Genomic DNA, 24,224 nt, shown 5'->3' on the forward strand with positions numbered 1-24,224 from the left:
GTAGTTCCTGCTACATCTTAATCAAACATACATAATCAGCATGTGTGCTCCTGCACACATGATACTTGGAGCTGGAGTGGGGTTGTTTTTTTAACTCTCACACACTCCAATCTGAGGATCCCAAGCCCAAAATACCAGTGGTAGGCGTCTGAAGGCTCCAAAATGGGAGCAATCACAGGCAAGGTTCCTGGGGCACTGGTGCCTCTCGCTGCTGGAGGAGGGGCTCACTCATACCAAAGACCAACCTCTGCCCCCGCTGCTCCCCGAGCTGGGAAAAGCACTGCCCTTACCTGCGGGGCTCCCGCGACTCGGCGTTCCAGGGCGCGTGGGCCAACACAACCACGCACCACCTTGGAGGGGAAACAAACCACCAGCAGCCTCTGACCATAGAGTATTTTGCATCATTTATTTAAATACCTATATTTATGCATTTACAAATTTTCATAGCTCTGTAGCTTTTTTTCCTTTTTTTATTTTTTTTTTTCTGTAGACAGTATTGCAGAGAAGTTAGCTTTTGTAAAATGAGGTCCATGTATAAAACTATGCAATGGATTGGAGGAAAAAAGAAAAAAACAACAAAACCAAGTTTCCTTTCATACTCTCTAGAGTCAGAAGCCAAAGAAAGTGAATGGAGAAGGAGAGGAAGGGGTGGGACAGACCAGCCTCACACCAGTGGCTCTCTCAAGCATTACACATGTCAGTGCTGAGCTGCAGTCCTAGTGGGATAGGTCATGTTTCAGTTGGTGCAATGCCTGTTTGCTAAAGTTTTTGCAGGCACGTACGTCTCTAATGAAAAAATAAAAGGAAAGGATCCTACACACTGAGAATTCAAAGCCTGGACAGCCTCGTGATAGGTTGTACTTGTTGTGGCACAAAATGCCCTCAGGAGACTGCACCGACTCACCAGTAGTGCATCCTCATCCCAAACTTCATTTTGCATAAAAAGTTCCCTTTAAGAAATCTTAGCATTTAAAAAATCTGGTATCTGAGTTCTTCTAGCCTCAGTACATTGAAGAAGTCACTTGAAAAATACCTCCTGCTTTCCTCATTTGGAAGCTTCAAAGTAATGTTTTGCTTTAATTTATACTAATTTAACAGCTCTCGGATTCCCAGTGTTATCCCTGGGAGGAAGAGGCAACAGATATAGCATTGCAAGATATTTACAGACATGGTACAAAAATGTCCAAGGGTATGAAAAATCACCAGTAACACAATTTTGCAGCAGCCTCATTTACATCTGTAATTTTATACCATTTATTACATTGTACTAACACACCAGATTCAAAGATGTGCACTCCCTTTAGGACATTCAGGAGTTACAAATATATTGTGATTGCATAATTCATATTGCACAATTGTATAAAAACATAAATACTAACTATTCTATTTTTTTTAAATACAAAATACATGTCACATAGTCAAATATTCTTTTCAAGTGCAATTCAGGTGCTCTCTTTAGTCCTTCCAAGAAAAAGGCAATTTTGATAGTTTTGGCACAAAGTTTAACCTCCGTCTCGTGCCAACGCTTCTAATTACAATACATATGCCCAAAACTTTATATAGTAGCAGTCATATACATATAGTATAAAACCAGGTTATGTACAAAATGAACCACACGTACACAGAAGCAGCCTCAGTGGTTGGATCTGAACTCGGGGTTCGCGTTACTCGTGCTGTTGCGAGAGGGGTAAGGGACCCTTCTGACTTATGCCGGTTGTTGCGGGTTCACATTCACAGGCGGAGGGTGTCCTAGGAGACCGATGCGCTGTTTTTGCTTCCTCTGCTCCGTCATCTGGAAAATTAAAAAGTTTGCTCATTAGGCCTAGAGGCTTCCTGTGCGTCAGCTCACCGAAGGACCTGGCGCTGCCTTTTGTGGTTAGCGTTTACTCTGAAACCCACTTTCTACAAATAACGCTCCTCCGTCCTCTGTGCCAAGCGCTAATAAAGAGGCAACTACAGCCGCGTCTTGTGCACCCATCAGGGATGTCCATGAACTTGCTCGTGCAGCTGACTACTGTTTTGCAAGAAAAGAGGTCAGGAGAACTGGGTGGCCAGTGTGAATTAGTGCAGAGAGCAGCTCACAGAAACCTCCCCCGTTAGAAATTCTTTGTAACCAGTCCAGCATACAAGGCAGATGAGACGCAGAGGGTGGAAAAAAGGGGTGAGCCTTCAAGTCAGACTGGGAATACCCTTGTCTGTGCTGGAAAAGACTCGAGCGGTCCTGCTCTCATCGGGAGCGAGCCAACATCCCTCTGTATCTGCCAAAAGCTGAGATGCAAGGCAGGGATGGGAGGTTTAACCACCTCACTGCCAGACAGCCAGAGCTACTTCCCCTCAGATAAAATAACATTTCTTCTGGTTAGTGCAATCATGCCCTGAAAATGGATCAACAATTTTTATTGCTGGTGTTGAAAAAACTGCCACAATCTACTTCTTCACTTTTTTTTCCCCCAACTTCAGGAGATTTCTGACAACGTGCACAAGCCGACACACCACATAAGGAACAACTCTGGCATGGGCAGAGTCTGCAGCAGCCAACAGCTGGATCACTGCAGGGCTACCCACGCCTCCATCTGCAACCACAACTCAGCTTGGGAAGAACCGACACGCGGAACGACTCGCAGCGGCTGCGCCGAGGACGCCAGGACAGCGCCTTGTCCCTAGGCCACAAGACGATGGGAGCCGATGACACCCGGGCTCCGCCGAGGGCCCCTGTGCCCTCAAAGCAACGTGCCAACACACGACCGTGCTGCTGCATGTGACCTGTGGTGGCACTGACACCGTGGGCATGAGCAGCCAAAGTCACATCCCACTTCTGCTCCTTCCCCCGGGCTGAGCAAGCACGGCTGTGGTGATGGGCACCAGTGTGCTGGGGACTGCCGGTTCACCGGGGCTTCGCAGGGCCTCACCGGTGACACTGGCACCACGCCTGCACCAGGAGAACATGTCCAAAGGCCAATTCACCCAGAAAAGCAATCTTTCATTCAAGCATAAAATGCATTTTAGACTATTTTCCTGTATGAGAATTCACCGAGTTTCCTGCAATGGTTTTCCGGTAACATCTCCATCTGCAACCATTTAATTTTTTTCAGGTTTTAGGTATTTAATCACAGACGTCAGCCAATATAATTGATTTTGGACGTAACTCCAGGAGAAGGGAGATAGCATATTCACACATTTCATTCATTTGTAACATTCATCTGAATATATTTGTCTAAAAGCTGTGGTTTTGGTGAAGGGTACCCTGTGCTGGGGCAGCGGCCGGTGCCAGCCTGTGGTCTGGAGGTCACTGTGGGGAGGGGAACTGGTCAAAACAGGCAGGTCTGGGCAACCTCCAAAAGGCTCCTCCGCGTCCCACAGCCTGTACAGCACATTGTGCACCACTGCTTTCACTCAGGCTAGCTGCGTGTAATTACTGTCATTTAACCACTGGGGAATGGACTGAAATACGGTAATTCCTCATGAAACCGTAATTAAACTCGACTGCAGCCAGTTGCCTTGCTCATCGCGTGACCCAAGGGAGGCAGAACTGTTATTTTACCTTTCCAGGAAGATGACCAGAGCCTCCCAAGGACAGGTCACACCTCCTGGTCCACACTTTTGGAAGCTTATTTTCACAAAAGACTGGTAACACTTCACAGGCAAATGGGAGCAAGAGGAGAGGAGTCTTCCATCTGATCCCAGACACAAAAGCTACTCCCTTGCTGAACCAGCTGGGATTTGTTGTTGTTGTTTTTTCAGTATTTCTAAGATAGTCCACAAATTGGAAATGCAGAGAGGCAATGAGGAATTTGTTTTAAATTAATCAGCTTCACTGAGCAAACAAAGAGCCATGATTTCACACAGCCAAAAAACTGATCCAGAGGACACGTGAAATAAAAGTGGAAAGAAAAGAGAACAAATAAAAGGGACTGTAATAGATATTTTTCATGCTGTATTAGAAAAAGGGATGGTGTAGCCTGATGCAGGTGTACGTAGAATATGTGACTTTTAAAGAAAGGGAAGAATAAACCACCTGAACGTAAAGCACAGAGAGAGATGCAATTGCAATGTTGATGCTGAACACAATGAATCCTGCAGGATGTGTAATACTTGTCCAAAGGGCACAGGGTTGCAAGATGGAGCAACTTTAATCTCTGTCACATTTACCCAGAGAGTGGATATCTTGCAAATGCTTTATAGCTGCAGCAACTGTACGCCTGGGCCTAAAAGGCAATAAAAACTACACAAAACGTACTGCAGGGGAGCTGTCAGCTGTGGGAGTCATGCTGACAAGATGAAAAAACTAAACCGAGGGACCTGAAGTTCATCTGAGTCAAGCCGGACTCGCTGATAATCTTACATGTCTGCGCAGACGCTCACTGCCCTGTTCCAAAGGTTACGTGTGATCTGGAGTTACCTCCAGGAGCAGGACAGGGGTCATGCAGGGATCAGGACGCACCAGGCCTCCCGCTCGGATGGAGCCAACCTGAGCAGCAGCTCCAGCATCCAGCCACGGTTGTGGTGGTGATGGTCTGGGGTCCCGGCTGGTGCGAGGGGAACGTCCTGAGCGAGAAACCAACATCTCAGAGATTCTTCACATCTGAGGATGGCGGTAGAAAGGGGTTCTGGATTATTACATCTAATCCCCTCTGCTGTTGCAGACAATTATGGTGTAATCTTTTTGCACAGAAATAAAGTGATCAAGACTTTAATGGCTCTTGGATTTCTTCTTTGTGAAAGAAGGGGTACTGGATTTCAGTTTGTAACAATTACAGTCTCCAGAAACCTAACGAGCTTGAAAAGCAAATGAATGAGAAGATTTCCCTTTATTTGGTTACTAGAAAATAAATACAAATAAAAGTTCTCTGACTTAGTTCCTTTTCCTGGAGACAGTTCCTGATCAGGAGGAGGGATATACTGGTTTTGTCACATAATTGGAGCATCCTGCAACTTAAGCAGCACTCTCAATAACGGTACTTAGGGGAATTCCTAAAAGCTATCACAACATTAATGAAGCTGGTTTCCTCTTTTGCTTTTACAGTCAAGTAGCTCTCTAAAAGCTAAATCCTTCATTCTTGTTTTCACGAAGAGCGAGAAAGGTTTTTAGCGCTTGATCAGCCAAGAGCTGCAAGCTTTGGAAATAAATGCACCCTGATCCAGAGCTGGCTGTGGCCGATGGAAAGACTCCTGGTGGCTGCAGACCACTCTGAGACAGACCCTTCAACAAGACGTAATACACATGCTTCAAGATAATTGTTTCCAGGCAAACTAGCAAAACCACTGCCGGGCAAGTATTAAAGCACAGACAAAAGAGCAACTGCCTCTGTCCTCAAAACCAACTAGAGCACAGGGGTCTGTGGCACAGTGTTTGAAAACTAATTACAAGGAAGAGGAGCGAGGTCCTGCATGTTAATCCCTTCCTTGTGCTCTGTGGGGTGTCGGATGAAAGGGCACAGCTCTATCAGAAATGCAGTGTGATCGGAAGGCAGGGAGCCAGGATCTCCGTCAGTACTGGTTTCCAGAGACCCATGTCTCTGTGAAGATGACTGGCACACAGAAAAACCAGGCCAGCCCTGAGCAGAGAGGGACAGCAGGAACCCGACCAGCGCTGGAGAGAGCTGTGCCCACTGTGCTACAGTCGGCAGATCGCATCTCAAAAGTTAATGAACCAAATCCGTTGGCCATTTCTGCTGTGGGCAATTCCACAGACTGCCCCCGGATACCATCATGTGCAAGTCAGCAATTAATTCTATCCAGTGCCAATATCTATATAAACTTAACTAATTGAACCATCTGGCTCAGGTTGTTAATCCATAAAGATAAGCAGCGAGTCACTTTGCCACCACAAACAGCTCCAACCAGGGCAGGCAACAGCATTTTCCCTTTTACAGTTATGCTGTAATCCATATGGACAACATGAAATAAAACCCTGCTGTCCCCGGGGCTTTCACAAAGCCATCGCCGGATTTGGGGTGGGAACAATCCCTACGACCCCCTTGAGTCCCAGCCAAGCCAAAAGTTAACGCAAATCCTTGAACTCTTGCTGCAGAAAGAACTGCTGCACTGAAAAAATGCACAGAGGTGTATGCAGCATTCATGCAACAATACATGCTGCAGTGCAAAATATGTCTGTGGGTATGTCTGTCTGTGCTGCAGTGTGAAGTGTGACAGTAGCCAAATTGTGTCTGCATTAGCAGCTCAGCGATAGCATGGAGGAGACCAGCACACGCTAACCACGCCAGTATTTCTCCAGTTTCTCAGTGGGTTTTGAGGTCCACACAGCAACACAGCACTTGTATCTACATCACACCCTCTGGCTTACAGGGTCATGCTACGGTCTTAGGGTTAAAACCTGTAACAACAACAATAAATGCATACAGGCTGCCTGCACCAGCAGTGACTGATCTAAGTCAACTTTGATTTTTTAATTTTTTTTAAATGCAAGTTTTCCCTTTCTGGAGGTGGCCACTTTGGACTACACTGGTTCAGTTATCACTGCCAGGCACATCGGCTGGGGCACTGGGTTTCAGAAGGGCATTTTGTTCATTCACTTCTTTCCTAAATACCAGTTATTTAGAAAATTTCTTCCCAGGGTTTGCAGAAGCCACAAAGCTGTAAAACTCCACTTTGTACAACACGCTTGCAGGACCTTTGTCCTGCCCGTAGCAGTGTGTGGCTGCACATTCGCAGCCAGCTCTCCCTTACCTGATCTTTCAGCTCTGACAGCTGCCCAGAGAGGTTGGTCACAAGTTTCATGGTGGACTCCAACTTCTCCTGCAAGTTCCTCAGCTCATTCTGCTCTCCTTCCGAGTCGCTGCTCACAAGCGACATGGCCCGCATCCGGGGGAACCAGTCCAGGTTTCTCTCCTGAGAATCACACACAAGTTCACAATTAGTGTTCGCCAAATGAAAACCTGCACCCGAGTGACTGACTGCAGACAGACCTTAAATGCCATGCAGGGACATTCCTCAGATACACAAACTCTGTAGTTATTTTCATTTGCATCTTACTGGAAAGTTTGCAAAATTGCCCGCTGGAGGCAATGAGGCACTTCAGACGTAACTACTGAAAATTAAGGCTGCTTATGGTTGGCTTTTCCTTTCCAACAACTCACTCTCCCCAGCCATTTCTTCTTCAGATGCAATTCAGTGTAACACATGAACACTGGACAATAAACCAGCCCAGATTATATGTCTGGACAAGCATTTTCCACTGCTAGAAATCTGTTGCCATCCTATAGTCTTCTAATTTGTGTTTGTTGGAGATTTTCTGTTGATAAAGTGGGTTTGCTTTTTTGGTCAAGCAAAGTTTGGCTGTGCTTTCTCAAGAACAAACCCACGTTCTACCTGGAAATACTTTCATAGTTGAAATACTTCCTTTTTAATGAAAAAGAAAAAAAAAATCATATTCTGACTGGTTCAGGCTAAAACGCGGGACAGATTAAGTTACGATGAATTGCTTATAATAAAGGTTTTGTTCAGGCATACGAATTCTCTAATATTCCACGTTTAAGTTACAGTCAGGAACTTCAGTGGACACGTGCTTGGTTTTATTAATATGTACATCGAGGCTCACACAAACACTCACATACACGTCAGTGACGTTAAAAATAAAAGCAGGAACGGAATAGAAAGCCACAAAAGAGGAGGAGGGGTGCATACCACATCTTGACACCTTAAATTTCAACACTTGTTTCCTATCTAGTCTGGTTCTCCTCCCACGCTGGAGATACTCTCTAAAATGGAAGTTAAACTAACGCCGGATGAGATAAGGATGTGTGCCCTCTCATAGGTGACACTGCAACAACTGGTAATATTTTAAACAAACCCAAATAAATGGTAATAGCCTCCTGGTTAACAGTATCCCGAACGAAAGATCGGTCAACATCTCTGATGAATGGTGACCAAAGTTCAGCCCACTCCGCAGGCCAGGCTTTTTGCTGGGCTCTCTCTCAAACCTGTGGCTTATTTTTATGGTACTGCAAGCTGTCTTGGGCTTTCTGCTATTCCCTGCCTAAATCTCTAACTCAAACCTGCTCCCCCTCCAGGCTCCCAGGAGCATCGATCCTGCTTAAATCAGGGTTGTGCACCTCTACAGAGATTTACAGTCACGTCCTTTCTGCAATTCAGATGTGATGCCAAGATTCATCATCTTAAATGAGTTGCTTCTGATCTGCTTGGAGTTTACTATTGACGAGATTAAAAGGCAGAAAGCAGGCCCTTTCCCATGCAGCGCACCACAGGATTCCCACATGATGCAAAACTGCCAGGAAGGCTTTTTTCTCCTGATCTCTGTTTACGGGGCAGATGGTTTCTGCTAATAAAATAAAAAAATATATGTACCAAAAAATATGCCTTTATCAAGACAAGTGCCAAAATATTTTGGACTTCAGGCAACGACAGTCCCACAATTAAGATTTAATAGTAGTAACAGGCAACATTTCACTGCGTTCTCCAGCTGTAGTATAACACTCATTAGGGAAGAGAGGGCAGGCTCATCACTGGTGCTCGGGTCCAGCACCACTCCCCCAAAGTATTTCCTCTCCCTACCCAGGGAAAACAAGTTAAAAGAACTGCTGTTCTCCCCACTGTCCTCCAGGTGAGGGGTTTTCAAGGACAAGGCAGATTAGACTAAAATGTAATTTATATTTGCAGGTTCCCCTGGACTCTCAGGTCCACGTCCTGAGGTTTCTAGGCAGATCCAACAGCAAAGCCCTGAAGCTCCCACCCACTCCTTACTTGCTGTACAGATACGGTTACTTTACTTGCTCCCAGAAAGGTGAGCTTTCCAAGCCCATCCCCAGAGCACTCTCACCCCATCCTTGCGACGTACAAGGGAACAAGGGGAGCAGGACCTGAAAGCACCAACCTTTCCCTGCCTGCATTTTTTAAACAAATACCCCAAATATTTTCTAATGTCACCTTGCAATATAAGCAAATGTTGTGGCTGCTGCACAGGTTGCAACTTAATCATTACAGGCACAGAAGGTGACGGGCAGTCTGGGATGGTGAAATCAAACCAGCAAGCACCAGCACTGCCAGCTTCTGCAGCCTCATCAGAAGTTTCATATTCACTGGTTTTCTGAAAGCCCCAGCTCTTGAAGTCACTTGCGTATAGGAAATCTGGGCTTTCACTTGAAAAAAACCAACAAAGTCCCTCTCTGGTTCTCATGGCAGTGGTGAGAGATTAAAACCAAAAATGCTGCATGTGAACTCTACAAGCTGAGAAATGAGAAGGCTAAAGGAAAGGAGACAAGGCTCACAGCTCCTGAGCCATGAGGACAGGACTCCCTTTTGAGGCTGGAACTGGCAATACCCCTCCTGAGTCCTGAGCCATCCATGAAAGAGTTAACAGGGGCACCTGGAAATAGGCTTAGAGAAGGACCTACGCACCACATTGCCCCTGTCACGGGGTTGGACCTAACCTGCACTCCTGTTCAGGTTTCACGGCGTGACTCAAATCCAAAGTTCACCTGGAAGTGTCCAGTTGCCACCCAGCAAGAGATAAGGTGATGTCCACGCAAACTGCGTCAGCAAACACCCTGAAGTAAGAAATGATGGGGACAGATGTGCAGATAAAACTGCACTGGTGCAGGTAAAATGGGGACCAGTGCTTGCTGACCCATGGTGGCTTCTGGGACTGTCCAGAGAGGGCAGCAGGGAAGCTGCCAGCAAACAGGGACACATACACCTCTTCCTTCTCCTCCCACTCTACACACACTGTTTCACAACCCCTTTGCTCTGGCTTTGCGTGGGAAAACTGCAGCCTGTTCCTATAACCTGCACCAGCACCGCAGGGAGAAGCTCTAGAGCCTGGATGGGACCAGCCTGCTGGGACACAGCGTCCTGCCCCAGTGCCTGTGCCTGGCCGTGCCGAGAGGGTGGGGGCGTCTTCTTTTAAATAAATAAATAAGGATGCCTCAAGCAGAGCCGGTGAAAGGGGAAATGAGCAGGAATCCAGAAAGGTCAGTGGCTGACAAGCCCGCTGGGTCGGTGTGCGGCAGCCAGCCCGGCTCCCGGCCCCGTGCCTGCCCGCAGCGCTGCCTCTGCAGCGCGCTGCTATTCAAGGTTGAATAAAAGATTTATATCTTGATGATCTAGTTTCTGCTGAACTTTAACTGAACACTGGGGTGCCTTTAAAGATACAGCCTTACATCTTTCACTGGGGGTTTGGTGGTGTTTTAGAGGTACTAAGTGAGCTGTGAAGGGAAAGGCTCCCCCTTGGTTGCTTTCCCCGCCTGTCCCTCCTCCCGCCACGCATCCTCCCGGCTGCTGGCACCTCGCATACCAATGCTGTTATGCACCGTCTGCTGTGGTCCTCCTGCAAGCGGAGGCACCGGGATCCTGGTGTGCAGTCAGCTCCCTCTTCCCGTCACAGTCGCAGCTTCCTCTGCCTCAACAGACGAACTGACTAAAGCCACTGACGGAAGCTGGCTAACCACAAGTGCTGGGTTTCGGGTTAGCTCTTTTCTAGGTAAAGTTGGAAAAGTCCCTCTTGTAAAGCAAATATCATTAAATCTCAGACATGGGGGCGATGCTGACCGTCCACGATTGGAAATTTGAAAAAAGAGGAAGCGGCACTGCGTGATGCACATGCAATTCATTCTGAGAAGCGCCCGCTCCTCCCTGCTTCTGCCGAAGAGTTTATTCTAAGAAAAGTTTGAGGCAAGCTCAATGCGAGCGGTGCCAAGAGATGCATTAGCTCCGCTCCTCGGGCAGAAGGCGGCCACTAACGGCACGGACCAGGGCACGTCCTCGCCTCCGGCACCGCCAGCCACCCTGGGGAAGTCGCCGTTCCTCTTCTGGGCCTCCATTTATTCAGCTACCGCTGACTCTAATATTTATGGGTGCTGAAGGGCTAATTCAAGGCTCATCAGAGTAAATCCCTACAGCTTGCCATCAGAAGGCTGCCCAGCAGCCGTCATTTAGTGGAGGTAGGTGGCAGCCGCAGATTTCAGTTTCTGTCACGTGTTGCTAAAAATCATACCCAGACAGCTAATAAACAGCTTTGTAAAGTACTTTGAAATGTTTTGTTTGTTTATGGCAGGATGAAACTCCTCTTGGTTCTTTCTTGTGCTTCCTGGAAAAAGCCCTACACCAGGTTCTCTCTCTTTTGCAAAGGGCTCACCATCACTTCTTCCACACCATGCTGCACTTCTCCCCTCCCTACAAAGAACAGTACTTGGCAGTGTCCGCTCTCCACAGCAAGAGTATTTTCAAACCCTCACATATCCCCCTCATCTTTAAACAGGAGGCTGATGATATTAGGCTAATGATACAAAAAAATATATCTTTTTGCTGTTTCCATAGATTAAATACCTAAGTGGTTTTGCCCTGGTGCAGAGCAGGGAACATGGAAGGCAGATACCATGTCCAAAGGTGGAAAATGACCACGTCCCTGTATGAAATGATCCCACATATGTCCCAGTGACAGCTCTGCTGCACCTGACTCACTTGAGCCCCGTGTTTTGTTTACCAGTGGTGAAGTTACCCACCAAGCATCACCCAGCTTGATGCGACCTAGGCGGGCGGCCCTGGTGGGAATCCCTGAAGGCAATTTCTCCTTACTCTTGCAGAAAGGACAGTGCCACCCCTCCCCAGCAACCTATTTCTGGCTGTTTGCATCTACATTTTAAGTAGGACGTGTTACACCACGATCAGTTGGGCAGGGACAAAACAATTAGGCATGCAAAGGCTGAGCAAACAGCTGCTGGTGGCGATGGCTGCAGTCACCCACCTACTCTTGCACAACGCGTCTGGGAGCTCCCTGCGGCACGGGGTCACCAGCTCCCGGCACCGCAGGCTGGAGGCGGCGGCAGCGATGACTTGGAATGGACACCTCGCCCCAGCCCTGGGCCACCTCCTCGGCACACACAGCCCCACGGCGCTTTTTTTCATCCCGGTCAGCGTTGCACACTGAGCGGTTTATTTTCCCCAGCATGCCACTCTTAATGGTTTCCAGTCGGAAAGCTTCTCCCTCCCAGAAGAGTGTCCCAGCAGCAAGGACACAGCACCCACCCTGCAAGCTGCTTCGGGATCCACCCGTATCCCAACATGTTATGCAAACAAACCATTACACAGAATTGTGCTGAAGCCTTTGCTTCTGTTTTCATCTGCCCAGGCCCTTTTTTCTGCCACACGCTCAAAGTGAAACTCTTGACTTGTCATTTGGGCTCCTAATCCGATATTCCCAGCACGGACTGCAGGTGGTTTATCAGAGAAAAACAAGAGCTCAGCCACATAATGTTAATGCTGGCAAGAGAAGGTGTTTTCTGCAGCACGCTGCAGGGCACGCCAGCTCGCACATCTCCGGGCGGAAGAGCACACTAACGCTGCGTGGGGAAGCTGAGGCTGACCAACCATTTCTCCCCGTGCAGCTTCTGGTTTGTACCTTAATGCCAACTTCAAGGATGGAACAAGTTGCTTCACTATCTCAAAGCAAAGCTCCAGACCATGCCTGTGACACAGTGTTTCCAGCAGCCAAAGGCCTTCTGCCAAACACACCTCTTGGCTCCTCTATGCCTCTGCTATTATTTATTGTTTAACTCTGTAATTATATTGGCTAACTCTGGTAAGGTATCTCAAGATGCAGCTTGTTGGGAAAATACCATCCAATTAAGCACCACCAGCTCCAGTTCAGGTGCTGATCTCCTCAATCCTTCCCTCCCAGCTTGTACTCAGCATCATTGCAACTAGGAGCACTGAAACCCCAGTTTCCTCAACTATAACTGAGCAACTGCATGCAAGTTGCTTTTGATGGGCTGCTCTCTTCTGCATCTGCAACTGGTTTGATAAGTATTGATATAACAAATCTTTCCTATTCAATTCTGTCCCAAAGTACAGGATTTCCAGGCACACATTATATACAAACGTAACTAAGATCCTAATTACTTTCTCAACCTACAATTTCTGCTGTATACATGTCTTACACCAATGCTGGAATCATTAAGTCCCTTTTGAAATGCTTCAGGTTTGAAGCATCGTGGCCTGCCACTTGTTATTCCTAGAGGTGCTGCAGTTCAAGTCCCATCTTGGCCATCTCCAACTGAATTTATATTCGGTGTGAGCCTGGGGACACAGTAATGGCCTTCACAGCCATCATCACGTGAGCCCTGTGCAGGCTGTGAATCACACACTCCTGCTGAGTTTCAGAGCACAGCGACAATCATTGCTGGCTGTTTAACTCCTTCCGAGAAGTTTTGAGTCCAACCTAACATTTCTGGAAGAATGCAATTTTAAAAGCCCGACGCTGATGAACCCTTGCCTTCGCTTACTAGGAGGCTACATATGGGCAGAAGTTACAGGCTGCACTGGACACTCAATAATACAGTAATCAGAAATACTTTCTAATTATGCTATAGCACGCTGCTCAAGACAAAAAGAAAAAAACCCAATAATATATCTAAATCTCCAGTTTTGTAGGAAGATGTTAATTAGGGCACAAAAGGAAATCTTTAGCCTTCATTTCCATTCCAAATTCCTTTAAGGATATCTGCAGCATCACTCCTATTTATAAACGGTTCCTTTTCAAATGACAACACAATCCAATTGAAGATTCAGGACTCGGTGCTCTTGATCTGGACACGTGAGCTTGGGCAATCCCTTACACCTCTCCACCTCACTTTTGCAATGAAGGTTAATGACATGTAACACTAGATTAACAATCTTTGAAAACCGCAAGAGCTAATTAGGAAGCTTTGTGCTAAAAACTTTTCCAAACAAGCCTTTATTTTTTTTTTTTATATGTGCATCTGTGTGCATGAAAGCATTCACAGCCATGCAGCTCTTACCACACTGATCAAACGCTGATGTGAAGGTGGATATGCAAATCCCCATGTTAGGGTATGCAAGAGTTGTGCATGCAAATACTCGTCCATGCAAGTGACAGCACACTGCAGCTGCATGCACAACAGCTTACGAATGCAATGAAAACCAAAGAGTATAGGTGGTTTTCTACATTTCAAGCTTGAGAGTAACAAATTTTTACATATTATAAATGCCTTCAAACAGCCATTTGTAGCAGACCTTTGCCAAGATTCAAGCGACAGCTGTACTGCTGGGGCTGCTGCTAGCGAGGCTGCTGATGTAACTGCAAGCAAATGCAGAAAACTTAAGAAATTCTCAAGACAGGATGGGTAGATAAGACATTTAAATGAACTAATTTGCAGGGAGTTGCACCGAGTTCACATTAGTCATTTGGGTGGGGATGTCGATGTCTGGCCAACAAGATAAGTGCATCCCCCCACCTCCTACACATTTGCTATTATTCAGACATCACCTGATCTTCTCTGGTGACTACAAAGCCACAAAGCAGCTGAACCCTACGCCTCTGTTCCCGGGAAACACGGGAGACACTGGACTATCAGCTCTGCAGCCCCATTAGCATGCTTCCCAGATAAACACTTTTCAAAAGACGTTGATCTATCTTGAAGCCTCACTATCTGAAGTGCACATCTGCACTGATTTAGCCAGATGAACAGAAGCTAGGTCATCAGGAGGGCTTTGTAACCACCAAGAGTTAAACACCATCTCTGTTACCACTAGATGCTTTCTCACATCCTCCAGGACTGTCTGTGCTCTTAAATAGATATTAGCAGGTGGCTCAAGAACGCATTTCGAAGGCGAGCTGCTTCATGCCAAGCTCCTGTTTGCCATCTCCTGAAATCCATGAGGTTATCAGCCTCGCCAGTGCTGCTGGGGACTTCAGGAGGGGATGATTCACCGCAGCAGCTCGGGTGTGTACACAGGCTCAGCTCCTACATCAAACACAACCAGCGATCCCATTTGCCCCTTGCATTGCTCCGGCAATTCTCATCTAAGATTCTTAAGATAGTCCAAGTTTCACATCATATATCGCAGCAGGCACATGCTCACCTTACTGATGAAAGCGAGCATTATCCCTGTTCACAGGGGGAAAAGCTGGCGATGAATTCCAGGGCTCCTATCTGAAGCCCTGACTTGTAGCTACAGGAGCACTGCAGCCCAGCTTCCCACGCAGCAGCACGCACACGCACGGGGCTCCGCAAACATGGGGAACTTGGGCAAAAACAATCACAGAATCACTGAATCACCAAATAGTTTGGGTGGGAAGGGACCTTCAGAGGTCAGCAAGTCCAGCCCCCCTGCCGTGAGCAGGGACATCAGCAATCTGAGATCTCAAGCACCAACAGACACATATTTGTAGCAGAAAAACGTGATGGAATGTATAGTTGCAAATCAGTACTAAAACACAGTAGATCAGATTTTACTTTGTGAGATCACTGTTTTGTTGCGTCTTTTTTTCTTTTTTCTTTTTTTTTTTTTTAATATTTATGTTCATCAGGCTTACAGTGTTCAAATACTTCTAAACCTTAAACTGTGCTTCCAAGCTTAGCTGCTGACTTCTTTCTACACACTGCTTTTTAACTTACTGAGCTTTTATCCGTGAAAAAATATAAAATTCACTAAAGAATTGTAGTTATTCATTAATTTTCAAGGCTGCAGTTTCTTTTTGTGCTGAGTCAGATTCCTGCAGGCTACAAGATGAATTCTATGGGCAAGATTCAGCTCTGCCACCTCCTGTACAGTGGATAGCCTCAAAACTGCCATTCCACACACATTATTTTTAGACAAGAAAACATCAAAATTCAAGATCACTCTTAAAGCTTCTGAATATTCACTAACCTGCATAATTTAGATGGTCCAGCATTCTTTTGATACCCCAGTGCTTAAAATATCTTTAAAGCACTGTACGAGCAGCACTGGATGCATCTCACAAGCTGATGGTGAATATAATTTTAGTGTGCCCAGTTTGTGGGTTTGTGGTTGATTTTTTTCTTTTTTTTTTTTTTTTTTTTTATGTTCTGTGGTGTTGGAACAACCCACAAATACTAAATGGCAGAGGCTTTTTTTTTTTTAATTACTATTGCAAAAAGACAGAAATCCAAGAATTTTCTAAAGATATTCTTTTGGGACTTAAGAGCAAAGGTGATGCATATTTGAGGTGTATTCTGTAATCACAGTATAACTTGGAGCACATTATGCTTCCTACCCTCAACTACTTAAAATGGGTATAAATTGCAGTCAAACAATGGTACCACATTAGAGCCCATGGACAAGACATGCCCCATCCATGTCATTATCGAAGATGTTAGAGTGCCACCTTCAGTCTGAAAATGTGGGGAAAAAAACCCTTTTAGACCTAACCATGACATGAGTGGGCTTTCTAGGGGAATCTAGTAGCTGCAGACATTAGGCAGCCACAGGTTCCCATTCACCCTCTGTACAAACAAAAATAAACCATCACCTCCAACCACTGACATATTTAGGGCTTTCCTTTTGTGCATCCTAAATTAATGGGAGCAAGACAGAAGGTTTGAGTAAAAGTTAAACCATGCCTAAGCTACCCCTACATACACCTTAGGCAAAAAAAAGGATTTCTGACTCTTAGAGAAGTCTTTAAAACCGGTCTGGTAGAGAAATATATTCATCACGTTTTACACTCAGATTTTTCTAAGGCAGGATATAATGTTTTTAAAGTTAAAGGATGATGGAAAGAAATTGCTTCGGAGTGAGCTTTGCCAGATCAGTCCTGAGGAATACGCCGACTGCAAAATGCTGCTGAGAACCACATGGTCGGGGCGGCAGCAGCCGAGCAGCCCCGGTCACGTCGGTGCCGGGCTGTGGCAGACCACTGATGTGCAAAGTAAATTCACTTCCCATTCCACGGCTCGTATGCTTACACTACGCTTCCAACAGCATCGCCGTGAGACCCTGCTGCTAGTTCTCAATTTAAAACTGGCTCATGAAATGCAAAAAACCACCAGCTAAAAGATATACTCCAAACCTCTACCTAGAGCACATAGTTATATAAAATTGCATCTGCATGAGACACTTGGCCCATGCATAATTTATCTATACTCCCATTCAATACATAGTAATTAGCCTTTGCTGACACTTCCGTGAATGGGAATTCTGGTACAAGTTCTCCAGTTTTTGTATTTATTGCAAACATATTCAGTGACTGGTTTTTGATTCTCTAATTTGAACTGTTAAATTTATTAATAAATTGTTTGTTAATTGAAACTTTTCTTAAAAACCGGTTTTAACACAAATTGTCTTCTACAAGCAGCAACATTTTAAAGAATACAGTGCTTCCCCCTGAGGTAACACTTGCTGCAGTGGGATAAATAAAGGCAGCAATATAATCAGTCGGACCAGAAAGCAGCAGTGATGTGCTTGGTTATCTCGCTGTGCTAATCCTCTATCAGGTGACTGCTCACAAGATTTCTTTAAGCCCTCATTACGGGGGCAGAAATCCAGAACTAGGACATACACTTTAGTGACCCCAAAGTAACATGTTTAACCTCTAAGAGATCTTGGTGGGATTTACATGCTGACCGGGCCACGACAAATTGCCCACTTAAAGGTATGTTGTACCTCTGCAGCAAAAGAGCTGAAATAAGAAAAGTATTCTGCTTATTTGTCTGAAGGCAAATAAAGAAATACCTACTGGAAATGTTACAAATCAGAAACAGTTTTCGCTAACCAGTCAGTAGACGCACAAATTAGTAACTGGGGCTTAGGATCTAATTTCAGGAGCTCTGAACCTGCGGGTTGGCAGAGATGAGGCTTTTAATTCTCTCATTAAAAGACCTTACAATTGAGTAGATATTAATTTTAGTTTTTTATAATAATAAGCTAAAATCATATGACAGTAAATCCTACAAGTCAGTTTAAGATATTTATACTGGGAACTGTTATAACTTGTTTTTCTTCAGACAGTTCCATCAGCTGAAAATATTCTCCCTTAAACATGAGTTTTCAAACCAGAACAGCTTCTGTTCAGCTGGTCCAAAAGCAGGGCGACTACCTGGCTGTCACTGCTCGCTGCCACCTCCTTCGGCAGGCACAGGGGAGTGTTTCAGAGGCTGGGAAGCTGCAGGTACCAGACAGAAATCACGGTGTGAGCGCGGTGCTGCAGCACATTGCGGCTCCCACGAGGGCCCCTGCCGGCCCGGCCATCGGCAGCCACGTGCTGCCACCGAGGCCACGTCTTTTAGCGAGTTAACTTGCCAAGCACTTCTTAAGTATACTAACTTTAGAAGATGCTTCTAAATGGAAAAGCATCGGATTAAGCCTATTATTGCAGAAAAAGTTTTACTCTAAGTTTTTGCTTACAAAATAAATAAAACACAGAGTACTGTGTTTACCAAATATGCCCATAGATTGGTCTAATCTAGAAAAAAGCAAAAGTACCAACTCACCTTGATCATTTCTGCCACGTAACTTTCTGGTCCTGTATATTCTGTTGAATCTTTAACTTTTACCAATACAATAAAGCACAAATAATGCCACATATTGTGTTCTTCTTTAATGTGCTCCTCAAATGTGACTGTCTTGTTATCAAACTTATCTCTTTCCAAACCTACAAGAGTGACACATACATAACCCTTAGTATGCATGAACTGGTATTACAAAAACAAGCTCTAAGAACAAAACTTGTTTCCACAGTCTGCTGCACTTCTTAAGAGCCACAGTGATTCTTAAATGAACAGTAACAGGGATAAACTCTCTAACAAACGGCCATAGTGTATTATGAAGAAGAAAGATGACATAACAAGTACTGTTCACACTTATCATACATAACAGAAAACTTCTGGTAAAAACATGCTATCAATTTGTTGGATTTCATACCTCATCTCCTATTTTTAGGCAAAATGATACCAAATGCTGCAAATTTCCAAAGGTTACTTCTGCATGACTATCTCAGTTAACTGCACCAGCCTCAAAGGCTCAGCAGCTTAATTCTCACTCTACTGATGGGAAAAACTTACACAGAAAGTACTCAGCACTCTGTACCCTTGGAGAATACAACTGTTTATAAAAATCTCCCTCATTCCAATAGGAAATTATTCTTTGAAGTACAAGAGAAACAGAGACTAAGGATTTGAGGAAAACACAGTATAATGAGCATACATTCCCCATCTCTTCCTGCTGCCAAGCTCCCATGCACGTGGTACCCAAGAATATCAACCAGCTGAGAAGTGCAAGGTAGGAACAGTCAGTAACTCGAGACTCCTGTTTTCTGCTGGTTTGCAGCTACCTCTGACTTCGACAGAGTAACCCGTTATTCTTAGGTGTGTTTCTATACTTACCACAAATAAAGCAAGTAGTTTTTAAAATTTCTTCTTTCTTCTGTTTTTCACTCCTTAAATCAGCAAAAGTGTCAATGATCACACCAAAAATCAGGTTAAGCACAATAATGATGACCATGAAGAAGAATAACAGATCATATATCACTCTAGCAGCAAAGAGAGGTTCCTGCAAGAAACATATTTTAATTATTAACAGCACAAATACACACACGTAACCCTTGCCGTGCCTTCCTCAGTTCAGCACGAGTATGTTGCCCCACAATCCCTCCCTTTAGAGTCGCCATTTCCATATTAATCTGCTTATATATCAATACAGCATCAGTGTTCACTATAAAGTCTCTTCCTGGAATTTAATAGTATTCATTTCATTTATGGTAATAACCATGTATGTCCTTTTAAATGAAACAGGACACTAAGTTGGACTTATTAGTGCCCATTTCACTAACCTAACCACGATTTTCAGAATCATTCTGCCAGCTGAGCGCCAAACTTTTATTAAGAATTATGTAACTTTTAAACCACTGTAAGTTGAAAAAAAGGCTAAATATTAGAAAACACTTTGAAATTGCAGACGATACAGAAAAGTATTCTCTCTGACCAAGACTGCTCCTTTGGCCCCCCACGTGGTTTTGGGGAATGACCAGAGTGGAGACAACCTGAGACTCACATGGGCACAAACAGCTACAGCAGCAGCTATATGTGCAGCTTTGAGTATTATGAAAGATTCCTGCTGTTTTGACTGATCCTTGCTGTCTGTTGTTGGCTCCAAACAACATCTTTCCTTCCCACAGTCCCAGCTCCAACCCATCTTGGCCCCTGCCCTCTCATCCACTCCCTGTTTTCCACATCTTGCCATTTCCTAGAGATGTTCTCTCCAGAAACTCATGCCACTAGCACAGTATCAGCTACCAGTGCTTCTTCATTCTGCTCCTTCATGTTCCTCTTTCACTAGCTTGTACCTGTCTTACCTCTTCAGATCCTGAACTCTCAAATTCAACTGCTGGCTACACCATTTCTGGGTTTTTTTGAACCTGTTCTGGGACAGCCCTTGAGCTAAAAACACCCCCCAAAAGGATGAGTAAAAGCTTGTTTGACTTGGCTGCTGTTTAACCTGGTCCTACAGAGACTGAACTATATCTCACAAAGTGTGGTCTCTTCCAGTTGTGATGTATCCTACATCTGTTTAAAGGGAGTATATACACATTTTCCCCAGCAGAACTAGATCCCCAGCCCTACATGGTTATCACTCTTCCGCCCCCATTCAGTGATAATTTACCTCTTTGGATGGTTTCCTGAGCACATCACCTACTCCACCCCCACTCCTGAGCCCATGACTCAGTACAGTAACAATGCACATCAGTAACGTCTCGCACGTATGCTCCTTATTCTCTTCCTCCATTTCTTCAGCCATCAGTTCTATTAACACAGCAAGCAAAGACACGTTTAGAAGGCAAGAAGAGCAGTTTTAAATAACTCTCTCCATTCCCTGCTGGTCATGCTCTCTCCCCGCTTTGCAAAACCTGCCTGATTTCCAGCCAGCACTGCAAACCTCCTCAGCTCTTGCAAAGAGACGACCCTGGGCGCAGGTCTGTGCTGCGGCTCCAGCCTGCCCACCTCTCCCACCACCACAGTCTTCTTCTGTGCCTGAACTGCTGTCTTCAACTTGGTTAAATCTCTCTTTCCATTTCTGTTAGCATGCACAGCTCAGATCACCAGCTGCCTGTTTATACAGAATCATAGCTTTTTGACAGCTCAGAGGACAAAGTGTTGCCTCTGACACTCTCCCTTGGTGCCTAACAGATTGCACAGCCTTTCAGCTGCACTCAAAATGGCAGTTTCGACTTGTATTTTTCAAATGGCTAAAATATCACTGCTTTTGGAAACAGCACTTTACTAAAAAAGTAATACACTGTTTTTTGACCCTTTCTTCATTTGGCTGAAGCCTCCAAGTTCACTATTTGAATTGCAGAACTGTTAGAATTAGTTACCTAATCTCATGTATTCTCCCTGTAACCATTAAAAGTCTCATGACTTCCATTTCATCATAAAAATGCTCATAAGCAGATCCCACCTTCCCACAGATAGCCTTAGAAAGGCCCAAATGCCTGTACAAGCCAGAAATATCCAAAACCCAAGACAGTAGAGAAATGCCCAAAGATTTGGGCATCATTAATATCCCTGGCCACAGAAGACCCTGATATCAGGTTGATTATTTATGATATAAAAACATCTCTGGTGTTTTCCTTTCCACAGCCTGAGTGTTTAAAGCCAAAGCAGCACATTGCTCCTGGGGCTGAATAAAGCAGCTATTCTCGTATCAATGTTGAATCTGAGCTTATCAAAGAGGACGCTTGAGCAAAACAGAGCCAGCTCCTCTCGCCAGCATGGGCTTGTGGCCATTATTGACCTTTGAAACATTTGACCATGTCAGAGCTCCACTTCTAAGAGAAACAGTGATGTTCTCTCTGGCTCTCACAGGCAGCATCATAAATCTCTGAGAAGTAAATTATATTTTCTAGAAAATAAAACTGAAATATTTCAATACCAAATCTGAGGCTGGCAATTATGCTACAAGTAATATCTCACATGCACATCTTTGATCTCAAAAACTCCCAAACCTACCCTGTCTACTTAATCCATTGAGTACTTCCTGCCATGATATTAAAAACAGTTTCCTCAGTTAGCTAGATATAATATTGCCAACAATAAATGATGTTCTGGTCTATATTTCACAGTGTATTATCCTTGAGTTCGCATTTAATAGCCTAATGTTTTAAAATAATAAACTTTGCAAAGTAGTAAACTGCCTCACTTCCTTCTCAAATTGATAAGGTAAAAAATTAAAGAATGACTGTTTTATCAAAGTATGGTTTAGTTCTAAGTTTCTCTAGTTTAATCACTTCATGTAACAAACGTCATTTATGCTGCTGGCCTAAAGTAATCCTTTCTCATGATAGCTTTGCTTCTAAATTTGTTACATAGGACTTTTACAGAAATTATTACCTTTTTTAAAATTTAAGGTGCCTAACTAGAAAAAGTGTGAAAGTTCAAGGTGTGAGTTCTGAATTCAACAGCAGATACTTACGGTCTGAAGGAATGACTGAAGAACAGTTTTCACTGCTACCTGCTTTGCATACATCGGAATAGAGAAACTCTCTGGTCATGGTCTCACCTGGTTCTGTGCGATCTAAAACCAGAAGGTGATGAATCAAATGGACAGTTTAACGTTTTGTACGTTTTGCAAGATTACCTCGCAGATATTAAGGTACCCCATCATACTCAGTGTGCAACAACTAAGTAGATTTAGAATAGTATATTATCCTGGAGTTCAGAAGAGCACAGTACTTTGATTCACACAGTCAATGATTTTAAATACAAATGTAAGATTCTTATTTCAATGAATTAAAGACCAAAGTTGTGCATCTATTTCATATCAGCTCCAAAGTTGAGAGACTAATTGAAACTTCTCCAAAAACACTATGTTCTAGTGCTCAAGGTGCCTTGAACACTTGCCTTTCAAATATCAAAACAAACCTACTGCCACACAGTAATACATCTCGGGCATTTCTCCAGCTGCACAGAAACGTGAAATATAACAGGGTCAGTGAGGTTTGGGTCTCTCACAGGGTTGGCAGTAAAATTAAAAAAAACAGTAGGAATGTCAAATAATACTTGTCTGAATATCTCAGGTGTCAGAGGGAAAAACCAAGGCAAAACCCAAATGTCTCCTCTAACAAATTCAATTTTTGTGCTTCCCACCCACTGAATTACTTGCTTGATGCTGCAGGGTGGGAAAAAAACCCTCAAATTTTAACTGACAATAAGCAACCTAAGGTCAGCAGAGAGAAGCCTGCTATGGAATTTAAACTGTACCAAGTATCTGAGAGAAGTTAACACAGTCTATAAAAACTACGAGCAAACCAGAACTAGAGAAATAAACCTTTGCTTCACAGGAACATCTCTTTGATACTCTTCATTTACATTCAGTCTGTTGTTTCAGATCAAATATTAAATTTGTTACACTGAAACTAAACCCCACCATTAAAAGCCAATACGAGCATTCAAGATCTGGCGAACCGAGGCAGAACCGAGTCCTCCCAGCACAGGCCACAACGGCCTACCTACAGTCTGCTTGTAATGAAACTGCGGGAGTAGGTGTAGCTGAATTAGATAATCGCCAATGTTCTAGCAAACAGTGAGAGGAGAAATATCGGCCATGTGCAGAAGAGCCTAAGTGCTATCTCCAGGGGTTTCTCCTCTGCATCCCTCTTTCTGCTGCAGCAGATTGCAATGTTTTCTAAAAATACCGGGGAGACTGTTTGCCCCAATCGGTTTGATTGGTTTTACTTTTTTTTTCTATTTATATAGTGCCCTTCATAAGAAAAGAACTGTCAACTTGGTGAGGTAACCAGTATGTCTTGCAAAAGGTGGATGACGCTCAGCACGCCCCACAGAACACAAGTCCTTTACTTTCTTCAACACAAACCATCAAAAGGAGCCTCCGGTACCAACCTGGCAGTAATGTTTCATTAGGAAGCTTGTCTACTTCCAGAATGAAGTCATCTTTGAAGAAGAGGTACCCCACTATGGAGAAGAGGTAGACCAAGATGAGAGCAAGAACAGCCGTCAGGATGATGGAACGCCCGTTGCGAGTGACGCTCTTGATGACGTTCAGCAAGGTCTCTTCTCGGTACACCAGGTCAAAGAGCTGGGGGACAGCAAAGAAAAGCAAAGGCTGTTTCTCACATGCACTACCAATACCACTACGTGTTGGCATAACGTTAACAATGTTGGTGGCATGTTAACAATACCAATCTGATCTTTTAAAGAGCAAATTTTGTTTCCTTTTTATAGTTAGCTGAAATTTAACATATAAGCAAAACAAATTTAGTAGGAGGTGAGGGAGGTGGGGTCCCTCACCCCCCACTGTACCAGTCTTGTGCCAGGTACTTGGGAACATGAGGAATGGAGGTGGCTGTACCTCTTCATCTGCACCGCATGGTCTCCAGTCCTGAGCAGCAGCTTGGGAAGAAGTCCCTGCCTGATGTGAGGGCAGGTGTGTTGTTTAAGTGCTGGATATACTGTGTGGGCTCTAAATATGAAGCT

At 44.5% G+C, this 24,224-nt stretch overlaps 1 protein-coding gene across 10 annotated transcripts in view; it reads right to left on the minus strand.

The window, feature by feature from the left end:
* Window positions 1-387: 387 nt before the first annotated feature.
* Window positions 388-24,224, minus strand: part of ITPR1 (inositol 1,4,5-trisphosphate receptor type 1) — a 174,680-nt gene continuing 150,843 nt past the window's right edge. For all 10 annotated transcript variants that reach the window (XM_071813188.1, XM_071813187.1, XM_071813182.1 and 7 more), the window contains 7 exons: window positions 23,631-23,826; window positions 22,204-22,305; window positions 20,395-20,534; window positions 19,119-19,284; window positions 18,228-18,388; window positions 6,688-6,849; window positions 388-1,792 (listed from right to left, as the gene is read on the minus strand). In XM_071813188.1, the coding sequence (XP_071669289.1) occupies window positions 1,706-1,792; window positions 6,688-6,849; window positions 18,228-18,388; window positions 19,119-19,284; window positions 20,395-20,534; window positions 22,204-22,305; window positions 23,631-23,826 (1,014 nt within the window). In that variant the 3' untranslated portion in view covers window positions 388-1,705. The remainder of the gene's footprint in view (window positions 1,793-6,687; window positions 6,850-18,227; window positions 18,389-19,118; window positions 19,285-20,394; window positions 20,535-22,203; window positions 22,306-23,630; window positions 23,827-24,224) is intronic.

This window comes from Patagioenas fasciata, chromosome 10 (assembly GCF_037038585.1).
Source record: "Patagioenas fasciata isolate bPatFas1 chromosome 10, bPatFas1.hap1, whole genome shotgun sequence".
NCBI classification, from domain to species: domain Eukaryota; kingdom Metazoa; phylum Chordata; class Aves; order Columbiformes; family Columbidae; genus Patagioenas; species Patagioenas fasciata.